General features: G+C 49.6%; 2 protein-coding genes across 9 annotated transcripts in view; one reads left to right on the top strand and one right to left on the bottom strand.

The window, feature by feature from the left end:
- IRF5 (interferon regulatory factor 5) overlaps positions 1-5,520 on the bottom strand; it is a 41,962-nt gene extending 36,442 nt beyond the window's left edge. Inside the window, exons 1-2 of one of the 8 annotated variants that reach the window (XM_075124597.1) lie at positions 5,421-5,514; positions 1,724-2,843 (exon numbers count right to left, since the gene is read on the bottom strand). The gene's annotated coding sequence lies outside the window, so the exon portion shown is untranslated. The other 7 variants (XM_048836804.2, XM_048836803.2, XM_075124596.1 and 4 more) reach the window with 7 other exon arrangements.
- A 1,714-nt stretch (positions 5,521-7,234) lies between these two features.
- LOC125630885 (uncharacterized) overlaps positions 7,235-23,407 on the top strand; it is a 31,760-nt gene continuing 15,587 nt past the window's right edge. Inside the window, exons 1-5 of the mRNA XM_048837100.2 lie at positions 7,235-7,250; positions 9,668-9,763; positions 13,841-13,938; positions 20,634-20,785; positions 21,924-22,016. Of these exons, the coding sequence (XP_048693057.2) occupies positions 7,248-7,250; positions 9,668-9,763; positions 13,841-13,938; positions 20,634-20,785; positions 21,924-22,016 (442 nt within the window). The 5' untranslated portion in view covers positions 7,235-7,247. The remainder of the gene's footprint in view (positions 7,251-9,667; positions 9,764-13,840; positions 13,939-20,633; positions 20,786-21,923; positions 22,017-23,407) is intronic.

Raw genomic sequence — 23,407 nt, 5'->3', positions numbered from 1 at the left:
GAGAGAGAGAGCGTGTGTGTATACACATGCAACCCTGCACAGAGAGAGTGTATGTACACACACACACACACACAACTCTGCAGGGAGAGAGAGAGAGAGCGCGCGTGTGTGTATACACATGCAACCCTGCACAGAGAGAGTGTATGTACACACACACACACACACAACTCTGCAGGGAGAGAGAGAGAGAGAGCGCGTGTGTGTATACACATGCAACCCTGCACAGAGAGAGTGTATGTACACACACACACACACACAACTCTGCAGGGAGAGAGCACGTGTGCACGCTTGTGTGCCCACACACGACTCAGGAGAGCAGAGTGCGTTATCTCAGTGAGGAAGAAGCAGGACAGTGAGGAGAAGTGAGCCCATCTGGGAGGTTTGTGTTTCCAGCACTCAGAGATAAACCCGCTTGTGCCGCACCTCACTTGGATCAGCGTGAAAAAACAATATCGGCTGGATCAAGAGCTCTGCGCTAATGACACCAGGGGGTGGGGGCAGAGCAGCTCCCGGGGGCAGGGGGGCTGCCTCAGCTCCCACCAGCCCCTCATCTGGGGACCCACCAGCTTTCAGTTTCTCTCTCTCTCCCACGGGGTTGGGGTCCCGGTCCAGGAAACTTTTCACCACAATAAATAGAGGCGCCATTCCCCAGGCACTTGTGCCAGCCCCCCACCTGTTCGCGCTGACCCTGGACACATGAGGAGCCGGCATAGGGAGGGGCTGACCCTGGGCAGGGGCTGGCACAGGACAGGTATAGGGCTCTAGGGCTGGCACAGGACAGGGACTCAGGGGCTCCCCCAGCAAGGGAGGGGCGCTGGGGCACTCGGGGGTGGGAGTCACGGGTCCCCGGGGGGGGTTCGGAGCCCGGGGAGGAGGGGACCGCGACTCACCCTGCGCCGGGAGGCTCCTGGACCCTCCTGCCGGGCTGCTCCCCTCGCTGCCCGGGGGCCGCTGTCAGCCGGGCCGGGCTCCTGACTTCGGCAGCAGCCGCCCAGCACTTCCGCATGGCGGGGCCGCCGCCCCCGCCGCTCAGCCGCACCCCCTGCCGGGACGTCCCAGGGGCCAGCCCCGCCTCGCCGCCCGGGAGCCCCGCACCCGCCCAGGGCCAGCCCCTCACCTGCCTGGGGAGCCCCTCACCTGGGCCAGCCCCTCACCTGCCTGGGCCAGCCCCTCACCTGCCTGGGCCAGCCCCTCTCCCTAGGTATCCTGCCCTGTGCCACCTGTTGATCTATCCAGAGATCTGTGCCAGCCCCTCACCTCCCCAGCACGGTTGAGTTGGACTGACTGAGACATGAGTTTCACCTGGATGGGGGAGCTATTCCCCCGCATGGGCAGCCCATCCACTCCAGCCCTTCATTCACGATGAAGCTTCTCTTGTCAAACTCAGTGTGTGCCTGGGAACCCTTGCCAGCCCTCCTCTTCTGTGGAGAAAATGGCTTCCCTTGGCCAGCTGTTGACTGGCCTCTTCTAGGTACCTTCATCCAAGCTCCGTCCCAAGTGGAAACCTTGGTGCGGCTCATTGGCATCACACTCTTGTTAGTAAACCCAGTGAGCCAAGGTGGGCTCGGGTGAGTCTCTCACACTGGGATAACACTTCTTCAGGGGAGATTTGTATAGCATTTGAAACTAGCTTTTGATGAAGTGCAGAAGCTGCCTACAAGGAGGAGAAGCCAGCCCTATGTGGCCAGCCCGCTATGTGGGGACCAAATGCCCTGAGGCTTACCAATTGGTCCAGGGGCCACCGTTTAAGAACAGCTGTGTTGCAGCATAGCACAATGGGTGCTCCAGAGAGATGCTCTGCTTCGGAGAATTTAGGCTGAGGTCCCGTCTTCCAGCTGGTGTCCATCTCACAAGCAGCTGTCCAAGATGATGTGACACTTTTTAGAAAGAGGAAGGAGCAATACCATTGGTGGTATTTTTAAGCACTGGGTGTAAGCTGTTGTTGAGCACATCATAGTTACTCCAGGCCCAGTAGAAGCCTGAAGTGTTTTCAAGAGAACCCAGTGCGTGCTGCGTCCCACCCACGCAGCAGTCACCTGGTGAAGTGAAATTAACCCGATTAAACTCTTTTTAATCCTGATGTCAAAACTTAACCGCAAAATGAGATTTCCATGCCTGCCATCCTACACAAAGGGGAATGGAGTGATATCCCTCTCTGCTGGCCATTCAGTACGTGGCAGGGATCTGGGGCTCAGAAGAGAATGGAACTGAAACAATTTATTTGTTCCATTACATCTTCTTTCCAAACCTTCCTTTCGAGACAAGACTTCCCTTGGAACATATTCCTTTAAAAGCAACAAGCTGGAACTCCGTTCTAACGAAGCAGAATTCTGATTTGCACGGCTTAAAATATTCCAGCCTCTCACCAAAGAGTTTTTGGTAGGAAATGATAGGTTTTCTTAGCTAAAGCAGTTTTTGCAACTGCTAACCAGGAGCCTCCAGACACTCAGATTCTATGAAATCACAGCTTCAGATTCCAGCAGGGTTCCCCTAGCTCTTCATCCTTCCAACCAAGGTCAATAAACTGATGAGCTCCATGCAGTTTACTGCATGAAGGTCTTTTAGATGAGACCTTGAGTGCCAATATTCTGTTTGTTCTATGTATGTATTAAGGATTCCATGGCACTTTTCATAAGTAGGGTTTTTGCTCTGAAGTCCTTGGTCCAAAATTCTCTCTGTTGATCCATGTCCCAGATTCCTGACTCACAGCAGGGTGGCTGTATTTCAGAGTAGGGTATTCCCAGCTATTCCTGCTGGTATTGTAGCAGCAGCCACGATAGTTAGGTTGCACAGTGTTTCCACACACCAAACAGCTGTTGCCAGTCATTTCTAAATATCTGAAACTGAAAAGTTCCACAGAAATGTAAAATATTCATTTACTTGATTTGATCAGCTTCACGTGCATTGTTGAGGCTGACCAGGAATGTTATTTAATTTGGATAAAAGGTTGGGATTTAGCCCAGGGGATCTCTGACAGTACCTGAGCTGTTCCACAGTACTGTGTCAATGAATTTAGTCATCAGACCCATTCCAGCTGCAGAGATAGACACATGAAGAAAACCTCCCACACAAGCTGCAAGTCTCCAGTTTCCCCATAAAGATGTCAGAAATACTAGACTGACAATCACAGACTTTTATCTCCTCTTTTTCAAAGGTAATGTTGAATTTAACATAGATATTGGCTTGGTGACAGGGAATCAGGACTCCTGGTTTCTGTTCCTAGCTCTGCTCTTGACTTGCTGTGTGGGTCATTTCTCCTCAACATGCCACCTTCTCCTCATTTGTCAAATGGAGGTGATGTAAAGGAAGTTCACAGATTTTAACACCAGAAGGACCGCTATGATAATCTAATCTAACCTCTTGCATAACGTGGCCATAGAATTTCATGCTGCGATTCCTGTATCAGGGCCAATAACTTGTGGTTTAACCAGACAAAACCTCTCTCCTCTTAAAAAGATGTCAAATCCCGATTTAAAGACTCTAAAGTGTCCAGGATTTGTTTATTTTGGTTACTTAACAAATCAGTGATATTTTGGTGTGATTGCTGGCTGGGACACAAAGTGGCATGTAACTAAGTCAAGTGAGAGAAATTAAACTGGAAAATAATTACTCTTGGCAGAATTTAACTTTTTTATAATTTTGATTGATATCAATGTTTATTTTTAAGCATTTTTTTTGAGATTTTTATCCGTTTAAATTTTCAATTGTGGGATATGGGGGGGGGGGGCGCAGACTAAGGACAATAGACACTGATATTCAAAAAGGCAAAGCTTTACAAACTGTTAAAACACAAATTGTCAAAATCATACAAATTAAATATCCTTAAATCAATAAATCACACCTGTTCACTATTCATACGCTAGTCCATTTGTAACAAGCCTCATTCAACATTCTAAACCACAGTAAGTTCTCAAGCAGCATCTTTCTTACATTGCCTGTCTGTACATTTCTATTGTTATCGCTGAAAATATTTTTGTTGTCAGTTTGGGAGTGTACAGGGAAACTGAGCTTTACCGACATCAACCAATAAAAAAAAGAAATCCTTCCACACCTAGGAATAATGAATTTAAAGTTACAGGATACAAGTTACAAGGCCTAGATGTTTGGGGACCTCTATTTGACACAGCCATCAATCTAGGATATGAATATGTAGCCAGCCTGGTTGTTTGTGATATGATTAAGAATAGTTCACTTCATGAGGATTGCTGCTCATGTCATTCATATCCCTGTTCTGTTTTTGGTCCTGACTGTGCAGTCCTACCTCTAGTTCATGCCCTATGTCAGTGTCTGGTTATTGACACCTGGGGTATTTAGATTCTGGACTTGGGGCCTGAGCCTGCATCAGTTAATGTGGATGGTAACGTCCCTACTGACTTCAGTAGGGCAGGACCTTGATGAGTAGCTGGCGTGCAGTAGTTCCCTGGGGGAAGCTCCCCTCGTGAACATCACCAAGGGTGCCATGGCTCCAGGCATCATCACCTCACTCCAGCATTGCAGGGATGGGCTCTGCAAGGGTCAGTGCTGCTGCCACATGCTGGTGGAGCGTGCGCATCACATCCACTTCCTGTCCAGAGAGGTAACAGCCCAATACTCCCAGCAGCTAATGGAGCTGCTCCCACAGCTGGAGTGAGACAGGGCTAGGCTGAAGGAGCCAGGCTGCAGTGCCGCCATCCTGGGATATCCCTACCCCTGTCCTAGGCCCAGTACCCCCAAGTCCTCTGGCTGCACGGGTGCCCACCCCAGCCTTGCACACCCCAGGCCCTGTGGTTAGGCCCTGTCCCCTCCTGACCCCGCACCCCCCTGTCCTATACCCTGTACCTGCCAGCCCTGCACATTCCCCTGCCCAGCCCAGTACACCCCAAGCCCTGTAGCTATGCCCTGCCCCTGCACCCCCCAGGCCTTCTGGCTGGGCCGTGCCCCCTCCTGGGCCCTGCCCCCTCCTAGCCCCGCACTCCTCAGCCCTGCGCCCCCCGGGGCCCCCCGGCCGGGCCCCGCACTCCTCAGCCCTGCGCCCCCCGGCCGGGCCCCGCACTCCTCAGCCCTGCGCCCCCCGGGGCCCCCCGGCCGGGCCCCGCACTCCTCAGCCCTGCGCCCCCCGGGGCCCCCCGGCCGGGCCCCGCACTCCTCAGCCCTGCGCCCCCCGGGGCCCCCCGGCCGGGCCCCGCACTCCTCAGCCCTGCGCCCCCCGGGGCCCCCCGGCCGGGCCCCGCACTCCTCAGCTCTGCGCCCCCCGGGGCCCCCCGGCCGGGCCCCGCACTCCTCAGCCCGGGGCCCCCCGGCCGGGCCCCGCACTCCTCAGCCCTGCGCCCCCCGGGCCCCCCTGGCCGGGCCCCGCACTCCTCAGCCCTGCGCCCCCCGGGCCCCCTGGCCGGGCCCCGCCCAGACCCTGGCCAATGCCGACCCGCGTACCCACAATGCACCTGGGCACTCGCTCAGCGCCGCGAGGGGGCGGCGGGGGATGCAGCGGGAAGGGGGACTAGGGGCCTCCCCGGATTCCTCTGTGCCGCCAGCGAGGGCTATGAAACTGTCCCCGCCCCTTCGCTTTTCTCCGCTCCCATTGGTTCGCCTCCTGAGATCGCTCCGCCCCTTTCACCCAGCCCGGCTCAACGATTGGCCGCCGCGGGTTGGTCAGTTCTCACTGGGGGCCGCCTGGCGCGGGCGGCCGTTGGCAGCAGACGGGAGCTACGTGCGGCGGTTACCTGGCAGCCCCGCCCCCCGCCACGCGACCCCATAGACAGCTCCTCCCCCACAGCAACCGCCATAGACAGCCCCGCCCCCGGCCACCCGCGACACCGCCCCTCCCCCACAGCGACCCCCATAGACAGCCCCTCCCCCACAGCAACCGCCATAGACAGCCCAGCCCCCGGCCACCCGCGACACCGCCCCTCCCCCACAGCGACCCCCATAGACAGCCCCTCCCCCACAGCAACCGCCATAGACAGCCCCGCCCCCGGCCACCCGCGACACCGCCCCTCCCCCACAGCGACCCCCATAGACAGCCCCTCCCCCACAGCAACCGCCATAGACAGCCCCGCCCCCGGCCACCCGCGACACCGCCCCTCCCCCACAGCAACCCCCATAGACAGCCCCTCCCCCACGGCAACCGCCATAGACAGCCCAGCCCCCAGCCACCCGCGACACCGCCCCTCCCCCACAGCAACCCCCATAGACAGCCCCTCCCCCACAGCAACCCCCAGAGACAGCCCCGCCCCCAGCCACCCGCGACACCGCCCCTCCCCCACAGCAACCCCCATAGACAGCCCCTCCCCCACAGCAACCCCCAGAGACAGCCCCGCCCCCGGCCACCCGCGACACCGCCCCTCCCCCACAGCAACCCCCATAGACAGCCCCTCCCCCACAGCAACCCCCAGAGACAGCCCAGCCCCCAGCCACCCGCGACACCGCCCCTCCCCCACAGCAACCCCCAGAGACAGCCCCTCCCCCACAGCAACCCCCAGAGACAGCCCCGCCCCCAGCCAGTGGTGACACGCCCCCCCATACACGGTCCCTCCCCCATAGACAGCCCCACCCCCAGCCGGTCAGGGCACGGCACCTCCCCCTTAGGCAGGCCCACTCCCCTCTGCACCAGAAAGCCCCACCCCCGCTCCATCCCAACCAGACCCCCTCCACAGGCCGCAGTGCCCCTCAGTGCCAGAAAGCCCCAGCTGCCTCCTTGCAGCCCCCCGCCCCATCCCACAGACTCCTCTGCTCCTCAGCACCAGACAGTTCCAGCCCCCCCCCCCCCCCCAAGCGCCGGACCACCCCAATCTCTTCCCTCCGCTGCCCAGGCAGCTCCAGCTCCCCACTCCGAGCGCCGGACCACCCCAATCTCTTCCCTCCGCTGCCCAGGCAGCTCTAGCTCCCCACCCCCCCGAGCGCCGGACCACCCCAATCTCTTCCCTCCACTCCCCAGGCAACTCCAGCTTCCCCCCCCCAAGTGCCGGACCACCCCAATCTCTTCCCTCCGCTGCCCAGGCAGCTCCAGCTCCCCCCCGACTCCAGGCCCCTTCCACTTCCTAGGCCTGCCCAGTACCGGCTTTTGCCCTTTCGGGACCCCTAGCCTCTCAGCCTCAGCTTCACCCCCCCACCGTCTCCATTTCCTTGCCCTAAGTCCTCCCTCAGGTGCTAGGCCCCCTTATGCCCCTGGGTGTCACCCTCTGCCCACTCCAGTTGCCCACCTACAACCCCCGCTCCATGCCCTTCTGCACTGCTAGGCAGCTCCCAGAGACGGCAGCCAGGCCTGCCACATGGTACGTACCCCCAGGAATAACCTTAGCAGGAGCAGTATGGGGTTTGCCTCTCAGTTTATGAACTGGTCCCAGGTGTGAGGGAGCGTTCACATCTGTGCCTTTAAAATTGGGGCCACAGAGGGACACCCCTCCCCATCTAGGGTTGCCAACTTTCTAATCATACAAAAACGAACACCCCTGTCCTTCCCATCTCCCACCCCTTCTCCGAGGCCCTGCCCCCGCTTGCTCCGTCCCCGCTCCCTCCATCGCTCGCTCTTCCCAACCCTCACTCGCTTTCACTGGGCTGGGACAGGGGGTTGGGGTGTGGGAGGGGGTATGGGCTCTGGGCTGGGGGTGTAGGCTTTGGGGTGGGGCCAGGGATGAGAGGTTTGGGGTGCAGGAGGAGGCTTTGGGTTGAGGTGCAGGAGGAATGAGGACTCTACCTGGGGGTGGGGCTGGGGGGGGACTCCAGGCTGGGGCAGGAGGTTGGGGTGCAGGAAGGGGCGTGGGGTCCTAGCGGCGATTATCATGGCTCCGAGGAAGCGGCTGCCAGGTCCCTGCGGCCTCTAGGCACATGGACGGCCAGGCAGCTCTGCACAGCGCATGCTCCCTTCACACCCACAGGCACCGCCCCTGCAGCTCCCATTAGTCGTGGTTCCCGGCCAGTGGGAGCTGCGGAGCTGGTACAAGGGGTGGGGGCAGCACATGGAGCCTCCCTGGCTGCCTCAGCACTGGGAGCAGTGCAGAGCCAGGGCAGGTAGGGAGCCTGCCTTAGCCCTGGGCCCCTGCTGCACTGCTGACCAGACTTTTAACAGCCCAGTCAGCACCGCCACCAGGGTCCCTTTTTGACCGGGCATTCCAGTTGAAAGCTGGACGCTTGGCCCCATCCCTCTTCCTGGATCTCTGCCCTGTGAGTGTGATGGTGCAGAACTCTATGATTTGGCGTGGTGCTCGTTTTCTGATGCCAGTTCATCCCCCTGAGCTCAGCATCCAAGTAAACCGAAAACCTCAGCGCAAAACTTCTCCAGAAAAACCCAAATTTTGTTTGTTTTCTAGTGGAAACGCTTAGTCAGACCTAGGGCCATGTGAGAGTTAGAACATGTTCACTTCACTGCTCACCTGCATCTTTGCTGAGGAGTCTGCCATGGATTCAGGGTTATGGGGAAAAGCAGGAGAGGTGGTATCTGTATATGGGAGAAGGAATCCGCACACGAAGTTAGTTTGCGCACAGTAACAAAACTGTAACTTGTTGTCTAAAATCCTTAACCTGAAATAGCTAACTGATCTTAGGAAGTGGTAGTGGCTAGACTTGGAAAAAGAGAATAAGGCAGAGGCTGTTACTGAATCAGTTCGCTATTGTTGCATTATATGGTCTATGGTATTATGACTCATGCACTCACTTCCAAGTCTGCATTATAATTTGTGATGCTGAGTAATAGTATTCGTGGCAGTATTCGTGCTTCTCACGGATCATTTATGTGAATAGAGGAAGAGTGGGGAGTCACATGGAAGAGCAGCCAGAAGAGTTTTGGGAAGGTAGCAGTCAGGCTCTCAGCTGACAGGTCTTCCAGCGTAGTGTGGAATGCACGAGGCAGATCAGAATCCACCTCTCAGCCATAGCTGCATTGTTGTAGTTGGGAGAGCAATTTGTGTTAGTGAACTGAGCAGCTACAGTGTGACTCAGAGATACACAGGAGAAGATTGCTTGAGTAAGAAGGAAACTTTTAAATATAGCTGCTTTTCTGGCTCCAACCACAAACTTTCCTTCCAGTTTTCATTACAGTAATTATCATGGTGATTTCTCTTCCACATTGTATATAGTGACAGCATCTTTCACCATGTACAGTGCAAAAATGAAATGCAGTTAGCAATCCATATCTGGCCTTCTAGCTAGGTAATCCAGTCTTGAAAGCTTAAAACAACACAGACTTATATTCAGATCAGTCAAGTTTTAACATTTCAACTCCATACCTTTTACTTTCACATATATTTTATATTTAAGCCAATTAACTAGTTTATTTGTTAGCAAAAGACCAGTTCTGGTGAGTGTATGGAAGATATAATGTGCTTACCACCCTTGCAAAGCATACCTGAAATGATTAAAATCTTCCTGAACATTGCAGGGTTAATATCTTATTGGTCAGCCTTCACTGTGGTCTTATATCTTTGATATCCAGTATGGCAATTTTCATGCAGGAGGACTTCAACGCATTTTATGGACCATAAAAATAGCAATTACTTTGTGACTTCCCCATGTTGAAATGCAGCTACCTTTGTGATGGAACACAGCACCACCTGTTTACTGGCCGCAGCGCTCTGCAGCAGCTGAAGGAGAACACCATATCCTGTTGAAATGACACAGAGATGTTAGGAAATCAAAATATAACTGCCTGAAAGTGCAGTGGGCTCTGACCTGGACGCCTCCTTCTGTATTTCAGGACATTGATGCACTGAGCAGTCCTTGGGACAGTTCTCGTTCTTCTTCCAGTTGTGAGGAGGAGCCATATGGAAGGCTAGCAGTGTCGGAACTCTTGGTAAGATTTTAGCTGCAGCACTTGACTTTAATTGGTACTCAGGGGTGAAGTCCTTCACTCATGAATTATTGGGACTCCTAAGCAATCAGTGACCCTAAAGAAGCAAGGGGATAATGCACAGTGACCTTTTTGTGGACTGGAGAAGGTGAAGTGGATGGCAGGGAGGCCAGAGAAGAGGAGGAGTTGTAGAGGTCGATATGGGAAATAAAGGCCTGGACATGAGCTCTTAGCTGCAGAGATAGAGAGGTTATGGAGGAAGAAGTGGCAAGAGTTGGATATGACTTGCATATGTGGGGAAAGGAGAGAGAGGAATGAAAGGAAACTCCCAGGTTATGGGCCTGAATGAAGGTGAGGGTGGTGATGGTGCCAACCATCCTTACAGAGACTGCAGGGAATGGAGAGGAAGGGAAGATCAGGGGAGATAATTTGGCCATGGTAAATTCAAGCTTTTCAAAACACTTCACTGATGCTAAACCTCTCAACATACCAGTGAGCTAGGTAAGGACTATCCTCCCCATTTCACAGGTTGGGGAATTGATGCAGGGTGAAGGGAGTCATTTACTCAAGCATTACAGTGAGCGAGAAGCAAAACTCAGGAGTTCAAGGTCCACAGTCACCTAAGGCTACTAGACCAGTCTTTTCTACAGGAAGGACTTTTGGAGCAGTGATGTGGATTAGCTTGTGGATTCTAGTCTCATCAAGGATATCATGGAAGCTCCATCACCTGGGGCCCTTAAAACTGGACAGGACACCAAACCCTAGGAAATTAGCACTAGAGATCAGTCCTTCATTGGTCCCAGGAGATGGGTGGTGTTTAGGAGAATTTGGGGCCTCTGCAGGAGGTGCAGATGCCTAAAGTTGGCCCTTAGGTGAGGGGGGAGGGGAGTCTAAACTGCGTGATGTGGAACTTTGTCTAAATGTAGTAAACACCTGCCCACCCCGTATGGCCCAAGATGAATGTTCTTTTCCCATCATACCATACATACCATACAGACTATGCTGACAGCTTGTGCCACACGGTCTCAAAGAAACTGTGGAACCACCTGATCAACATCCTCTACAGCAACAGGGAAAGATTAAGAATGAGCTCTCAAAACTGGATACTCTCATTAAAAAACAACCTTCCACACAAACTTCCTCGTGGCTGGACTTTACAAAAACTAGACAAGCCACTTATATCCAATGAGGTGAGCTATAGCTCACGAAAGCTTATGCTTAAATAAATTGGTTAGTCTCTAAGGTGCCACAAGTACTCCTTTTATTTTTTGCAAATACAGACTAACATGGCTGTTACTTTGAAACACACACTTTGCTTCTCTACAAAAGAAAAAGGACACTAAACTATCTAAACTACTACAATGCCACAAGAGGCCACAGCAATGGTTCCCTTAACCCACCCAGCAATATTGTTAATCTATCCAACTATACTCTTAGCCCAGCAGACGAATCTGTCCTATCTCGGGGCCTCTCCTTCTGCCCCTCCACCCCCAGAATGATACAGTTCTGTGGAGACCTAGAATCCTATTTTCGACGTCTCTGACTCAAGGAATATTTCCAACACACCTCTGAACAACATACTAATCCGCGGAGACCTTCCTACCAACACTACAAAAAGAAGGATTCTAGGTGGACTCCTCCTGAAGGTCGAAACAACAGACTGGACTTCTACATAGAGTGCTTCCGCCGACGTGCACGGGCTGAAATTGTGGAAAAGCAGCATCACTTGCCCCATAACCTCAGCCGTGCAGAACACAATGCCATCCACAGCCTCAGAAACAACTCTGACATCATAATCAAAAAGGCTGACAGAGGAGGTGCTGTAGTCATCATGAATAGGTCGGAATATGAACAAGAGGCTGCTAGGCAGCTCTCCAACACCACTTTCTACAAGCCATTACCCTCTGATCCCACTGAGGGTTACCAAAAGAAACGACACCATTTGCTCAAGAAACTCCCTGAAAAAGCACAAGAACAAATCCGCACAGACACACCCCTGGAATCCCGACCTGGGGTATTCTATCTGCTACCCAAGATCCATAAACCTGGCAATCCTGGGCGCCCCATCATCTCAGGCATTGGCACCCTGACAGCAGGATTGTCTGGCTATGTAGACTCCCTCCTCAGGCCCTACGCTACCAGCACTCCCAGCTATCTTCGAGACACCACTGAATTCCTGAGGAAACTACAGTCCATCGGTGATCTTCCTGAAAATACCATCCTGGCCATTATGGATGTAGAAGCCCTCTACACCAACATTCCACACAAAGATGGACTACCAGCCGTCAGGAACACTATCCCCAATAATGTAACGGCAAACCTGGTGGCTGAACTTTGTGATTTTGTCCTCACCCATAACTATTTCACATTTGGGGACAATGTATACCTTCAAATCAGCGGCACTGCTATGGGTACCTGCATGGCCCCACAGTATGCCAACATTTTTACGGCTGACTTAGAACAATGCTTCCTCAGCTCTCGTCCCCTAATGCCCCTACTCTACTTGCGCTATATTGATGACATCTTCATCATCTGGACCCATGGAAAAGAAGCCCTTGAGGAATTCCACTATGATTTCAACAATTTCCATCCCACCATCAACCTCAGTCTGGACCAGTCCACACGAGATCCACTTCCTGGACACTACGATGCTAATAAGTGATGGTCACATAAACACCACCCTATACCGGAAACCTACTGATCGCTATTCCTACCTACATGCCTCCAGCTTTCACCCAGACCACACCACACGATCCATCGTCTACAGCCAAGCTCTACGATACAACCACATTTGCTCCAACCCCTCAGACAGAGACAAACACCTACAAGATCTCTATCAAGCATTCTTACAACTACAATACCCACCTGCTGAAGTGAAGAAACAAACTGACAGAGCCAGAAGAGTACCCAGAAGTCACCTGCTACAGGACAGGCCCAACAAAGAAAATAACAGAACGTCACTAGCCATCACCTTCAGCCCCCAACTAAAACCTCTCCAACGCATCATCAAGGATCTTCAACCTATCCTGAAGGACGACCCATCACTCTCACAGATCTTGGGAGACAGGCCAGTCCTTGCCTACATACAGCCCCCCAACCTGAAGCAAATACTCACCAGCAACCACACAACAGAACCACTAACCCAGGAACCTATCCTTGCAACAAAGCCCATTGCCAACTGTGTCCACATATCTATTCAGGGGACACCATCATAGGGCCTAATCACATCAGTCACACTATCAGAGGCTCATTCACTTGCACATCTACCGATGTGATCTATACCATCATGTGCCAGCAATGCCCCTCTGCCATGTACATTGGTCAAACTGGACAGTCTCTACGTAAAAGAATAAATGGACACAAATCAGATGTCAAGAATTATAACGTTCATAAACAAGTCGGAGAACACTTCAATCTCTCTGGTCACTCGATTACAGACCTAAAAGTTGCAATATTACAACAAAAAGACTTCAAAAACAGACTCCAACGAGAGACTGCTGAATTGGAATTAATTTGCAAACTGGATACAATTAACTTAGGCTTGAATAGAGACTGGGAGTGGATGGGTCATTACACAAAGTAAAACTATTTCCCCATGTTTATTTCCCCCCACTACCACCACCCACTGTTCCTCAGACGTTCTTGTTAACTGCTGGAAATGGCCCGCCTTGATTATCGCTACAAAAGGTTTTCTTCCCCCCAGCCCCTGCTCTCCTGCTGGTAATAGCTCATCTTAAGTGATCACTCTCCTTACAGTGTGTATGATAACACCCATTTTTTCATGTTCTGTGTGTATATAAATCTCCTCACTGTATTATCCACTGAATGCAACCGATGAAGTGAGCTGTAGCTCACGAAAGCTTATGCTCAAATAAATTGGTTAGTCTCTAAGGTGCCACAAGTCCTCCTTTTCTTTCCCCATCTATAACCCTAGCTAGTTCCTTGGGTGCTGTAATGTATCTCAAGCGAAGGAGACCATGCCTTGTTTTAAAGAGCAATTTTAAATTGGTGTCTTCACCTTGTGATACAAACGTTTTGGTTAGCAATATGAGACTGCTGACATCCTGCATCTTTCCCAAGGCTGGTGCTACCGAGTCCTTGTGCAGTCAGGAAGAGGAGGGACAGAAGAAGCAGCAAAGCCATCAAGGGAATGGAGCAGGAGTTCCACAGCAGGATGGGTAGGTCCATCCCCAACTAGCACCGCCCAAACTGGGAGATTTTCTTCTGCCTTTTGGAGAGGTAGTTGTGCTATTATGGTTCATAGCTTTTCTCTTTCCCCGCGTGGGTTTCCCTCTCGCTCTACTGTATTTGCTCTTACTATCAAGACACGTTACCGTGACTGCCCCATCCCTCTGGCTAAGGAGGGTTGGACACATTCACTCCAGAGCAGTGCAGCTCCTGAAATATCCAGAGCAACATGAGGACTTCGCTCTGTCATTGCTGCTGCTGCTGTTCAGGTCCAATCCTGGTTCCTAGAAGACAAGACAAGAGGAATAAACACAAAAGGGGGAGAGAAAAGGACAGCAAAGAGACAAAATGCAGTTTCTGGCTCTGGTATTGACTCTTGCAGCCTCACTGCTTGAGAAACACAGACCCAGCACACTGTCTGGTCAGGCATTCAGAGTATGCTTACACAGAGTATGTTTACACAGCAAAGAAGACTCGTGGGGCTTAGGCTGCGGGGCTGTTTCTCTGCTGTGTAGAGTTACAGGCTCAGGCTGGAGCCTGAGTTCTGGGACCTTCCCACCTCGCAGGATCCTACAGTCTGTATTGCAGCCCAAGCCCAGTGGTCTGCACAGCAGTGAAATAGCCCCACAGCCAGAGTCCTGTGAACCCAAGTCAGCTGGCACGGGCCAGCTGCAGGTGTCTAGTTGCTGTGTGGGGATACCCTCAGAGACTTGGCAGACTTGTCCCAGCTTCAGACTGTTTAAGGCATTGCATGTAGCTGCCTTTTTTTGCTCACAGGCTTACAGCAGAATTGCAAAATATGCAGTCTTGGCCAGCTAAGCCAGACTCTTATTAAATAGAAGTAAAAAGGAGAGGGAGGGATGAGAAGGAGAAGAAATAATGTGGGGAAGGAAAAGAATACACAAAGGGGTGGGGGCGGCGTGTGACAAAGTTTGATATCCCAGGTGGTATTTGGATTTAGCCAGTAGAGATGGAAACGTCATCTGGCTCCTTCTCTCTGGCCTGGTATCTTGGACTTTAAGGTCAGAAGTGACCATCATGATCATCTTGTCTGACCTGCACATTGCAAGCCACAGAACCTCACCCACCCACCCCTGTAACACACTCATAACCTCTGGCTGAGTTACTGAAGTCCTCAAGTCATGATTTAAAGACTTAATGTTACAGAGAATCCACCATTTGTAGTAGTTTAAACCTGAAAGTGACCTGTGTCCCATGCTGCAGAGGAAGACTAAAAACCCCCAGAGTCTCTGCCAGTCTGACCTGAGGGAAAAATCCTTCCCGACCTCAAATATGATGGTCAGCTGGACCCTGAGCATGTGGGCAAGACCCTGGGAAAGAAGTCTCTAGTAACTCAGAACCGTCCCCATCTAGTGTTCCATCACCGGATCTCGGGGTTATTTGCTACTAGCAGTTGCAGATCGGCTGCATGCAGTTGTAGGCAATTTCCTTGTACCATCCCCTTTATAAACTTATCAAGCTCAGTCTTGAAACCAGTTAGGTTTTTTGCCTCCCCTCCTCCTCTTGGGAGGTTGTTCCAGAACTTCACTCCTCTGATGGTTAGAAACCTTTGTCTAATTTCAAGCCTAAACTTGTTGATAACCAGTTTATATCCATTTGTTTTTGTGTCCACATTGGCACTTAACTGAAATAACTCCTCTCCCTCCCTGGTATCTATCCCGCTGACATATTTATAGAGAGCAGTCATATCTCCAGCTCTTTGAGTCTCCTCTCGCAAGGCAGGTTTTCCATTCCTTGGATCATCCTAGTAGCCCTTCTCTGCACCTATTCCAGTTTGAATTCAACTTTCTTAAACATGGGAGACCAGAATTGCACACAGTACTCCAGATGACGTCTCACCAGTGCCTTGGAAGTGTTAGTATCGTTATCCTTGTCTCTACTGGATATACCTCACTTATGCATCCTAGGACTGTATTAGCCCTTTTCATGGCCGCAATCACATTGACAGCTCATAGTTATCCCGTGATCAACCAACACACTCAGGTCTTCTCTTCCTTTGTCACTTGTAACTGATAAATCCCCAGTTTATAGAAAAAAATCTTCTTGTTAGTCCCTAAGTGCATAAGTTTGCACTATTAAATTTTATCCCATTTCTATTACTCCAGTTTTCAAGGTCGTCCAGATCTTGTTGTATGATATTCCGGTCCTCCTCCATATTGGCAATACCTCCCAATTTTGCGTCATCTGCAAATTTTATTAGCACAATCCCACTTCTTGTGCCAAGATCAGAAATAAAAATGTTAAATAAGATTGGTCCAAAGACCGATCTCTGAGGATCTCTACTAATAAATTTTGCCCAGCCTGACAGTTTACCTTTCAGTATGATCATTGTAGTCTTCCCTTTAACCAGTTTCTTATCCACCTTCCAGTTTTCAAATTCATCCCCATCTTCTCCAATTTAACTAATAATTTCCCATGTGGAACTCTATCAAATGCCTTACTGAAATCCAGATAGATTAGATCTACTGCATTTCGTTTGTCAAAAAAATCAGTTTTTTTTTCTCAAAGAAGGAGATCGTGTTGGTCTGGCATGATCTATGTTTTGTAAACCCATGTTATATTCTGTCCCAATTACTGTTTACTTTTATGTCCTTAACTGCTTTCTCTTTCAAAATTTGTTCCAAGACATTGCATACAGTTGAGGTCAAACTAAGAGGCCTGTAATTTCCTGGATCACTTTTTTTCCTTTTCTTCAAAATAGATACGATGTTAGCAATTCTCCAGTCGTGACCCATGAGTTTTACAGAGTCATTAAAAATTCTTGCTATTGGGCTCCCATTTTCATGTGCCAGTTCCTTTAATATTTTTGGATGGAGATTATCCAGGCTCCCCAATTTAGTCCCATTAAGCTGTTTGAGTTTGTCTTTCACCTTGGATATGGTAATTTCTACTTCCATATCCTCGTTCCCATTAACTACCCTGCCATTGCCCCTAAGCTCTTCTTTAGCCTCATTAAAAACTGAGGCAAAGTATTTCTTTAGGTGTTGGGACATGCATAGATTATCTTTAATCTCCACCCCATCCTCAGTGCTTGGCGATCCTACTTCCTCTTTCCTTTAATTACTGCATCGGCTGTACGCCAACCTAACTTAGGTGGACATAATTTCCTTTAAAAGGTCCAACTCTGCTTAGCTTTTAGCAGTTCTCATTTATCCCTACACTTTCCTTGCTGATCCTTCCCATCTTCCATTTCTTGTAGGCTTTCTGCTTTCTCTTTATCACCTCTTTGTGATACTTAGTCTGCAACCCTTCCCTATGAATTTTTTCCCCTTTCTTGGGATGCAGGTAGAGTTTCTGCAACTTTGACTTAAAGTAGTTCCAGGCCTCCTCCACATTCAGATCCTTGAGTTCTTCAGTCCAGTCCACTTCCCTAGCTAATTCCCTTAATATTTTAAAGTTTGCACTTTTGAAATCAGGGACCCTATGTGCAAATTTGTTTTTGTTTATCCTTTCATTCAGTTTAAACTGAATTAGCTCATGATCACTCAAACCATGTCCTCACTACTCACCAATTCTAAATCGGAAATGGCATCAGCTCTTGTTGGTTCGATGACTGTTTGATGAAGACATCTGCCAGCTATCACAACCCGGAAAATCTGGGCCTTGCTATTACTAGTAGCACTTGTCCTTCAATCTATATCTGGGACATTAAAGTTTGCCATAATCATACAATTTCCAATTGTATTTATTTCATTAAAAATATTAACAAGGTGTCAATCCATATCCAGATTGGATCCTGGGGTCTTTAGCATACCCCAAGCACTATCCTAGAGTAGCCTCTGGTAGCTTTCTTTCCCAAAGTGATTTTGACCCAAATGGATTCTGTGTTATCCTTTCCATCACTTCTAATTTCTTTACAGTCTACCTCATCATTAACATACAATGCTGCTCCACCACCTTTATCCTTATTTCTGTCTTTCCTGAACAGCACATAGCCTTCAATACCTGTACTCCAGTCATGGCGACTATTCCACCATGTTTCTGACATCCCTATAGTATCTGGCTTCACTTCCTGCACCAGTAGCTCTAGTTTCTCCATTTTGTTACCCGCTCTATAAATGTTCCTTCACTTTTTACAGTTTAACTCACAATTAGGGTAAATTTGTAGGCCCAGTTAGCACAACAGCTCTCATCTGGGGAGCTGTGGGAACTGAGCCATAAACTCGGCATTTGTCAAGGGGCTGAGTGGGGATCAGCTGGAGATAGTGCAAGAACTTCACCATAAGGTTTATGAGATTTTGCATGGCAAACTAGCAGTCAGTCTGTATCCCTGCTGTATACGAGAATTCCTTCGTGTGGGGATCGGATGGAAGCATTGCAGCACCAACTACAGAGAACTTCTCTTTGACGGAACATCAGATGTTCATGTTCCAAATCACCTGGACGTGGCCAACTGTCCTAGAATTGTTTACACAGCCACAAAACGCAGACAGCTGATTTTTCTCCCCTTCTGGTTCAAATATCTTCTTAATCTGCGCAACTAGATCACAGGTTTACTGACGGGGTTGTAGATATCGTCACGAATAATTTAGGTTTGGCTTTTAACCCGAGGGGAGGGAAACTTCATCTGCATCCTTCGTGAGGTTACAGGGACAAACCATCCCGATGTGTAGAAAGAATAGTAAATATGGCAGGCGACCAGCTTGGCTTAACAGTGAAATCCTTGCTGATGTTAAACACAAAAAAGCAGCTTACAAGAAGTGGAAGATTGGACAAATGACTAGGGAGGAGTATAAAAATATTGCTCGGGCATGCAGGAGTGAAATCAGGAAGGCCAAATCACACCGGGAGTTGCAGCTAGCAAGAGATGTTAAGAGTAACAAGAAGGGTTTCTTCAGGTATGTTAGCAACAAGAAGAAAGCCAAGGAAAGTGTGGGCCCCTTACTGAATGAGGGAGGCAACCTAGTGACAGAGGATGTGGAAAAAGCTAATGTACTCAATGCTTTTTTTGCCTCTGTCTTCACAAACAAGGTCAGCTCCCAGACTGCTGCACTGGGCAGCACAGCATGGGGAGGAGGTGACCCGCCCTCTGTGGAGAAAGAAGTGGTTCGGGACTATTTAGAAAAGCTGGATGAGCACAAGTCCGTGGGGCCAGATGCGCTGCATCCGAGAGTGCTAAAGGAGTTGGCAGATGTGATTGCAGAGCCATTGGCCATTATCTCTGAAAACTCATGGCGATCAGGGGAGGTCCCAGATGACTGGAAAAAGGCTAATGTAGTGTCCATCTTTAAAAAAGGGAAGGAGGAGGATCTGGGGAACTATAGGCCAGTCAGCCTCACCTCAGTCCTTGGAAAAATCATGGAGCAGGTCCTCAAGGAATCAATTCTGAAGCACTTAGAGGAGAGGAAAGTGATCAGGAACAGTCAGCATGGATTCACCAAGGGCAAGTCATGCCTGACTAATCTAATTGCCTTCTATGACGAGATAACTGGCTCTGTGGATGAGGGGAAAGCAGTGGACGTGTTGTTCCTTGACTTTAGCAAAGCTTTTGACATAGTCTCCCACAGTATTCTTGCCAGTAAGTTAAAGAAGTATGGGCTGGATGAATGGACTATAAGGTGAATAAAAAGCTGGCTAGATTGTCGGGCTCAACAGGTAGTGATCAGTGGTTCCATGTCTAGTTGGCAGCCAGTATCAAGTGGAGTGCCCCAAGGGTCGGTCCTCGGGCCGGTTTTGTTCAATATCTTCATAAATGATCTGGAGGATGGTGTGGATTGCACCCTCAGCAAGTTTGCAGATGACACTAAACTGGGAAGAGAGGTAGATACGCTGGAGGGTAGGGATAGGATACAAAGGGCCCTAGACAAATTAGAGGATTGGGCCAAAAGAAATCTGATGAGGTTCAACAAGGACAAGTGCAGAGTCCTGCACTTAGGACGGAAGAATCCCATGCACTGCTACAGACTAGGGACCGAATGGCTCAGCAGCAGTTCAGCAGAAAAGGACCTAGGGGTTACAATGGACGAGAAGATGGATATAAGTCAACAGTGTGCCCTTGTTGCCAAGAAGGCCAATGGCATTTTGGGACGTATAAGTAGGGGCATTGCCAGTAGATCGAGGGATGTGATCGTTCCCCTCTATTCGACATTGGTGAGGCCTCATCTGGAGTACTGTGTCCAGTTTTGGGCCCCCCACTACAAGAAGGATGTGGAAAAATTGGAAAGAGTTCAGCGGAGGGCAACAAAAATGATTAGGGGCCTGGAACACATGACTTATGAGGAGAGGCTGAGGGAACTGGGATTGTTTAGTCTGCGGAAGAGAAGAATGAGGGGGGATTTGATAGCTGCTTTCAACTACCTGAAAGGGGGTTCCAAAGAGGATAGATCTAGACTGTTCTCAGTGGTAGCAGATGACAGAAAGAGGAGTAATGGTCTCAAGTTGCTGTGGGGGAGGTTTCGGTTGGATATTAGGAAAAACTTTTTCACTAGGAGGGTGATAAAACACTGGAATGCATTACCTAGGGAGGTGGTGGAATCTCCTTCCTTTGAAGTTTTTAAGGTCAGGCTTGACAAAGCCCTGGCTGGGATAATTTATTTGGGGATTGGTGCTGCTTTGAGCAGGGGGTTGGACTAGATGACCTCCTGAGGTCCCTTCCAACCCTGATATTCTATGATTCTATGTATGTAGCCCTTTATTTTCCTAATTAGACCTTTAATCTCTACAGTTCATGGATGAATATTGCTTTCACCCACTCGCAAGTGTCCAGAGCCTCTGCTGAGGGGGAGAGCCATCTTCAGGCACCAAGGAAAAAGGTGGCAAGCAGGAGAGTGGATCAGAAGAAACCTCCGTTTGAGGACTTTAAGGGAATTTCGATAGGTGATGTCCCCAGAACTCTCCTGAAGATGAGGTTGTAGGGTGCCTTTCAGGTCCTGTTTGAAACTGTAACATATTACTTTATCTGATAGATGTGAAGGCAGGTTTGTCATTATTGGGTTGTATTCTGACTGGCCTGGAGAACAGATCTCATGTTCTGTAGTCACTTGGAGTTGTCTTCCAGTCCAGCATCTTCCTGACAGGGGAAGCTGAAGAACTGGATGGGGCTCTTAATCTACTCTGGAGCTGGAGCACACTCCTGTCTCAAGCCCTGTGTATGTATTCAGGCTGCTAGCCTTCCACATTGCTGCAGCAGTACTTCCATTTGTTGCATGCTAGTCCATCGCGGCTGGCTCGGGTCTGTCTGCCAGAGTTAGAAGTTACACCTGCAGCTCCAGTGTAGACATACCTGTGAGGCCATCAGTCCTGCACCTTGCTTGCCCACAGAGGGTGCAGCAGAGCCAAGTATGGTAGTCCTGTCAACCCTGGCCTGGAGAGCTGAGCTTGCTGCAGCTCCACTCTCTCCTTACCCCTTACCCCAGCCCCACTGCTCGAAGCCTTTGTTAAAGGATCTCATCTTTTTATGAAGCCGATTTCTTTAAAAATATACAAATCGTATATCAGTGAATTTTACCAGCTTCCCACCAATCCGATGGGCTGGCACAGAGCACATCTGAGTAACTGGCACTTACAGATGACTTCTGCATCAGACACAAATATAACCCTCTACTACCTTCAATGTACTGTTATATGGCTGTGCTCTTCTCAGCCGTGTGCATATTCTACCTTCCCAAACTGCCACAAGATTAGCACAGTTCAACCTGAGTGGCGGGTTTGCTTGGTCTGAGCAGATTCTCAGCAGTAGAGGATGTTCTAGCTCAGGAGTAGAGGGATGCATTGGTAGAGCAGTGTGGGGATGCAAGAGTAGAAGACCAGAAGGGCTGTGGGCCAGGACTGAGGGACGTCAGAATTGCTGTGTGCGTGGGGAGCCCAGGACTGGAATAACTTCTTGATTTGGAAAAAAGTGATCCTGTTCCATTCAGGACTCTTTACTGTGGCCATCTCTGGGGCATGTGAGTGGCTGTGGCTTGGCTCAGTAGACAGTTTACTTCTTGTACCTGTTTTCCTTAATTTTTCTTAGATCAAGACCCCAAAGATGCTAAATCTCATCAACATTCCGTGAAAAATCAGAGAGCCTTTGTTTATGAGTCCAGCTCAACAGAACATGCTCAAGGTAAATAAAAACATCAAAAAACAAGACAAAAACATAGATACCGACCCAGGCCCCTCACAATCGAAGGAATGATTCTGCCTGAAGTCCTTCTACAAGAACCGGAACCGTGCTTTGCATACTTTATTCTGCCTAAAAAATATTCCAGCTCTGCTTTTCTCTGTGTGGTTCCCAAATTTTAACAACCTGTGAACCCCTTTCACTAAAATGTCAAGTCTCGTGAACCCCCTCCTAAAAATGAATATTTCCAGGGATTTTCTCCTTTATCTGAGTATAAATTATAAAAGCAGTGATCTTGGAAACATAAAATTTGTTTTTATGACATGCTTATTACACACTATTTATTATTAATTATTATTTATCATTACAGTATTTTTATTACATTATGAAAACGGCAACACTCTTCCAAGATCCCACTTTCATAGCTTGTATCACTTTGAATAAGCCTGTTACAAGACAAGGCTCCTATGTTTCACCAAGGAGTATCAGATGTGAAACAGTATGAAGGGATTTAAGAAGCCAACTCAAAGAGTTTCTCCTACACAAGCATTCAGGTCTTGAGCAGTCCAGGCAAACAACACACGTTACAGCAAAGCTTAAACTTGTTCTTCATAATAATTTTAAAAACAATACTAGTTGCCTATTTAATTTTAAAAACAGCAAAAAATATCCACCTCCCTTTCCATTTCTTATAAGGAGTCTTGAAGTTTAAATCTCCTCAGTGTGATAGATATGGTTGCTTTGAACTGCTTAGCTCTTGGAAGTCCAAAGGCTCTGGGCTGCTGGCCCCGTGCTGCCCAAGGTCCCTAGGGACAGCTCTGTCCGCCATTAGGGAAATTTTTCCTGAGAACTCCCTGTAACATTTCACGAACCCCAGTTTGGGAACCACTGCTCTACAGGATCTCTCAGTTAGCTGGATCCTGTTGCAGAAATATATTAACATTAGAGATTAACCAAACCTCTAAACTCCAGTTGCTCCATTTCTGTCATTGGAAACCATGCTGGAGCAAGAGGAGCGCATTTCGAGCGGAGTAAGCATGTTGCTCCACAAGAGGCTATCCTGCTCTGAAACGTATCCAGCATCTGTAAGGTATAAACAAAGCCGTGGAGGGAAAGAGCACTTCCGCTCTGTCTGAGGATCCAGTGGACTCAGGAATTTTCCATGGACAGAGACAAGCTAGCAGTGACCACCCTGCCTGAGTGTAAAAATCGTGTAGAAGTTGAGATTGGGGCAGAATGGCAGCTACAGTGAACTAGCCACTTGGTATCCTAGCTACTTCTTCGTTTCCAAATGACTGTGTGCTGACCCTTTCTCAGGCCTTGTGCATGGCTACCATCCAATTGCATCAGAGAGCAGAAGCCAAATTTGAAATAGAGAACCAGGTCATGCTATG

The sequence above is a fragment of the Caretta caretta genome, chromosome 1, assembly GCF_965140235.1.
Source record: "Caretta caretta isolate rCarCar2 chromosome 1, rCarCar1.hap1, whole genome shotgun sequence".
Taxonomy (NCBI): Eukaryota; Metazoa; Chordata; order Testudines; family Cheloniidae; genus Caretta; species Caretta caretta.
The sequence above is the reverse complement of the archived record's forward strand: the minus strand, read 5'-3'. Positions and strand labels throughout refer to the sequence as shown.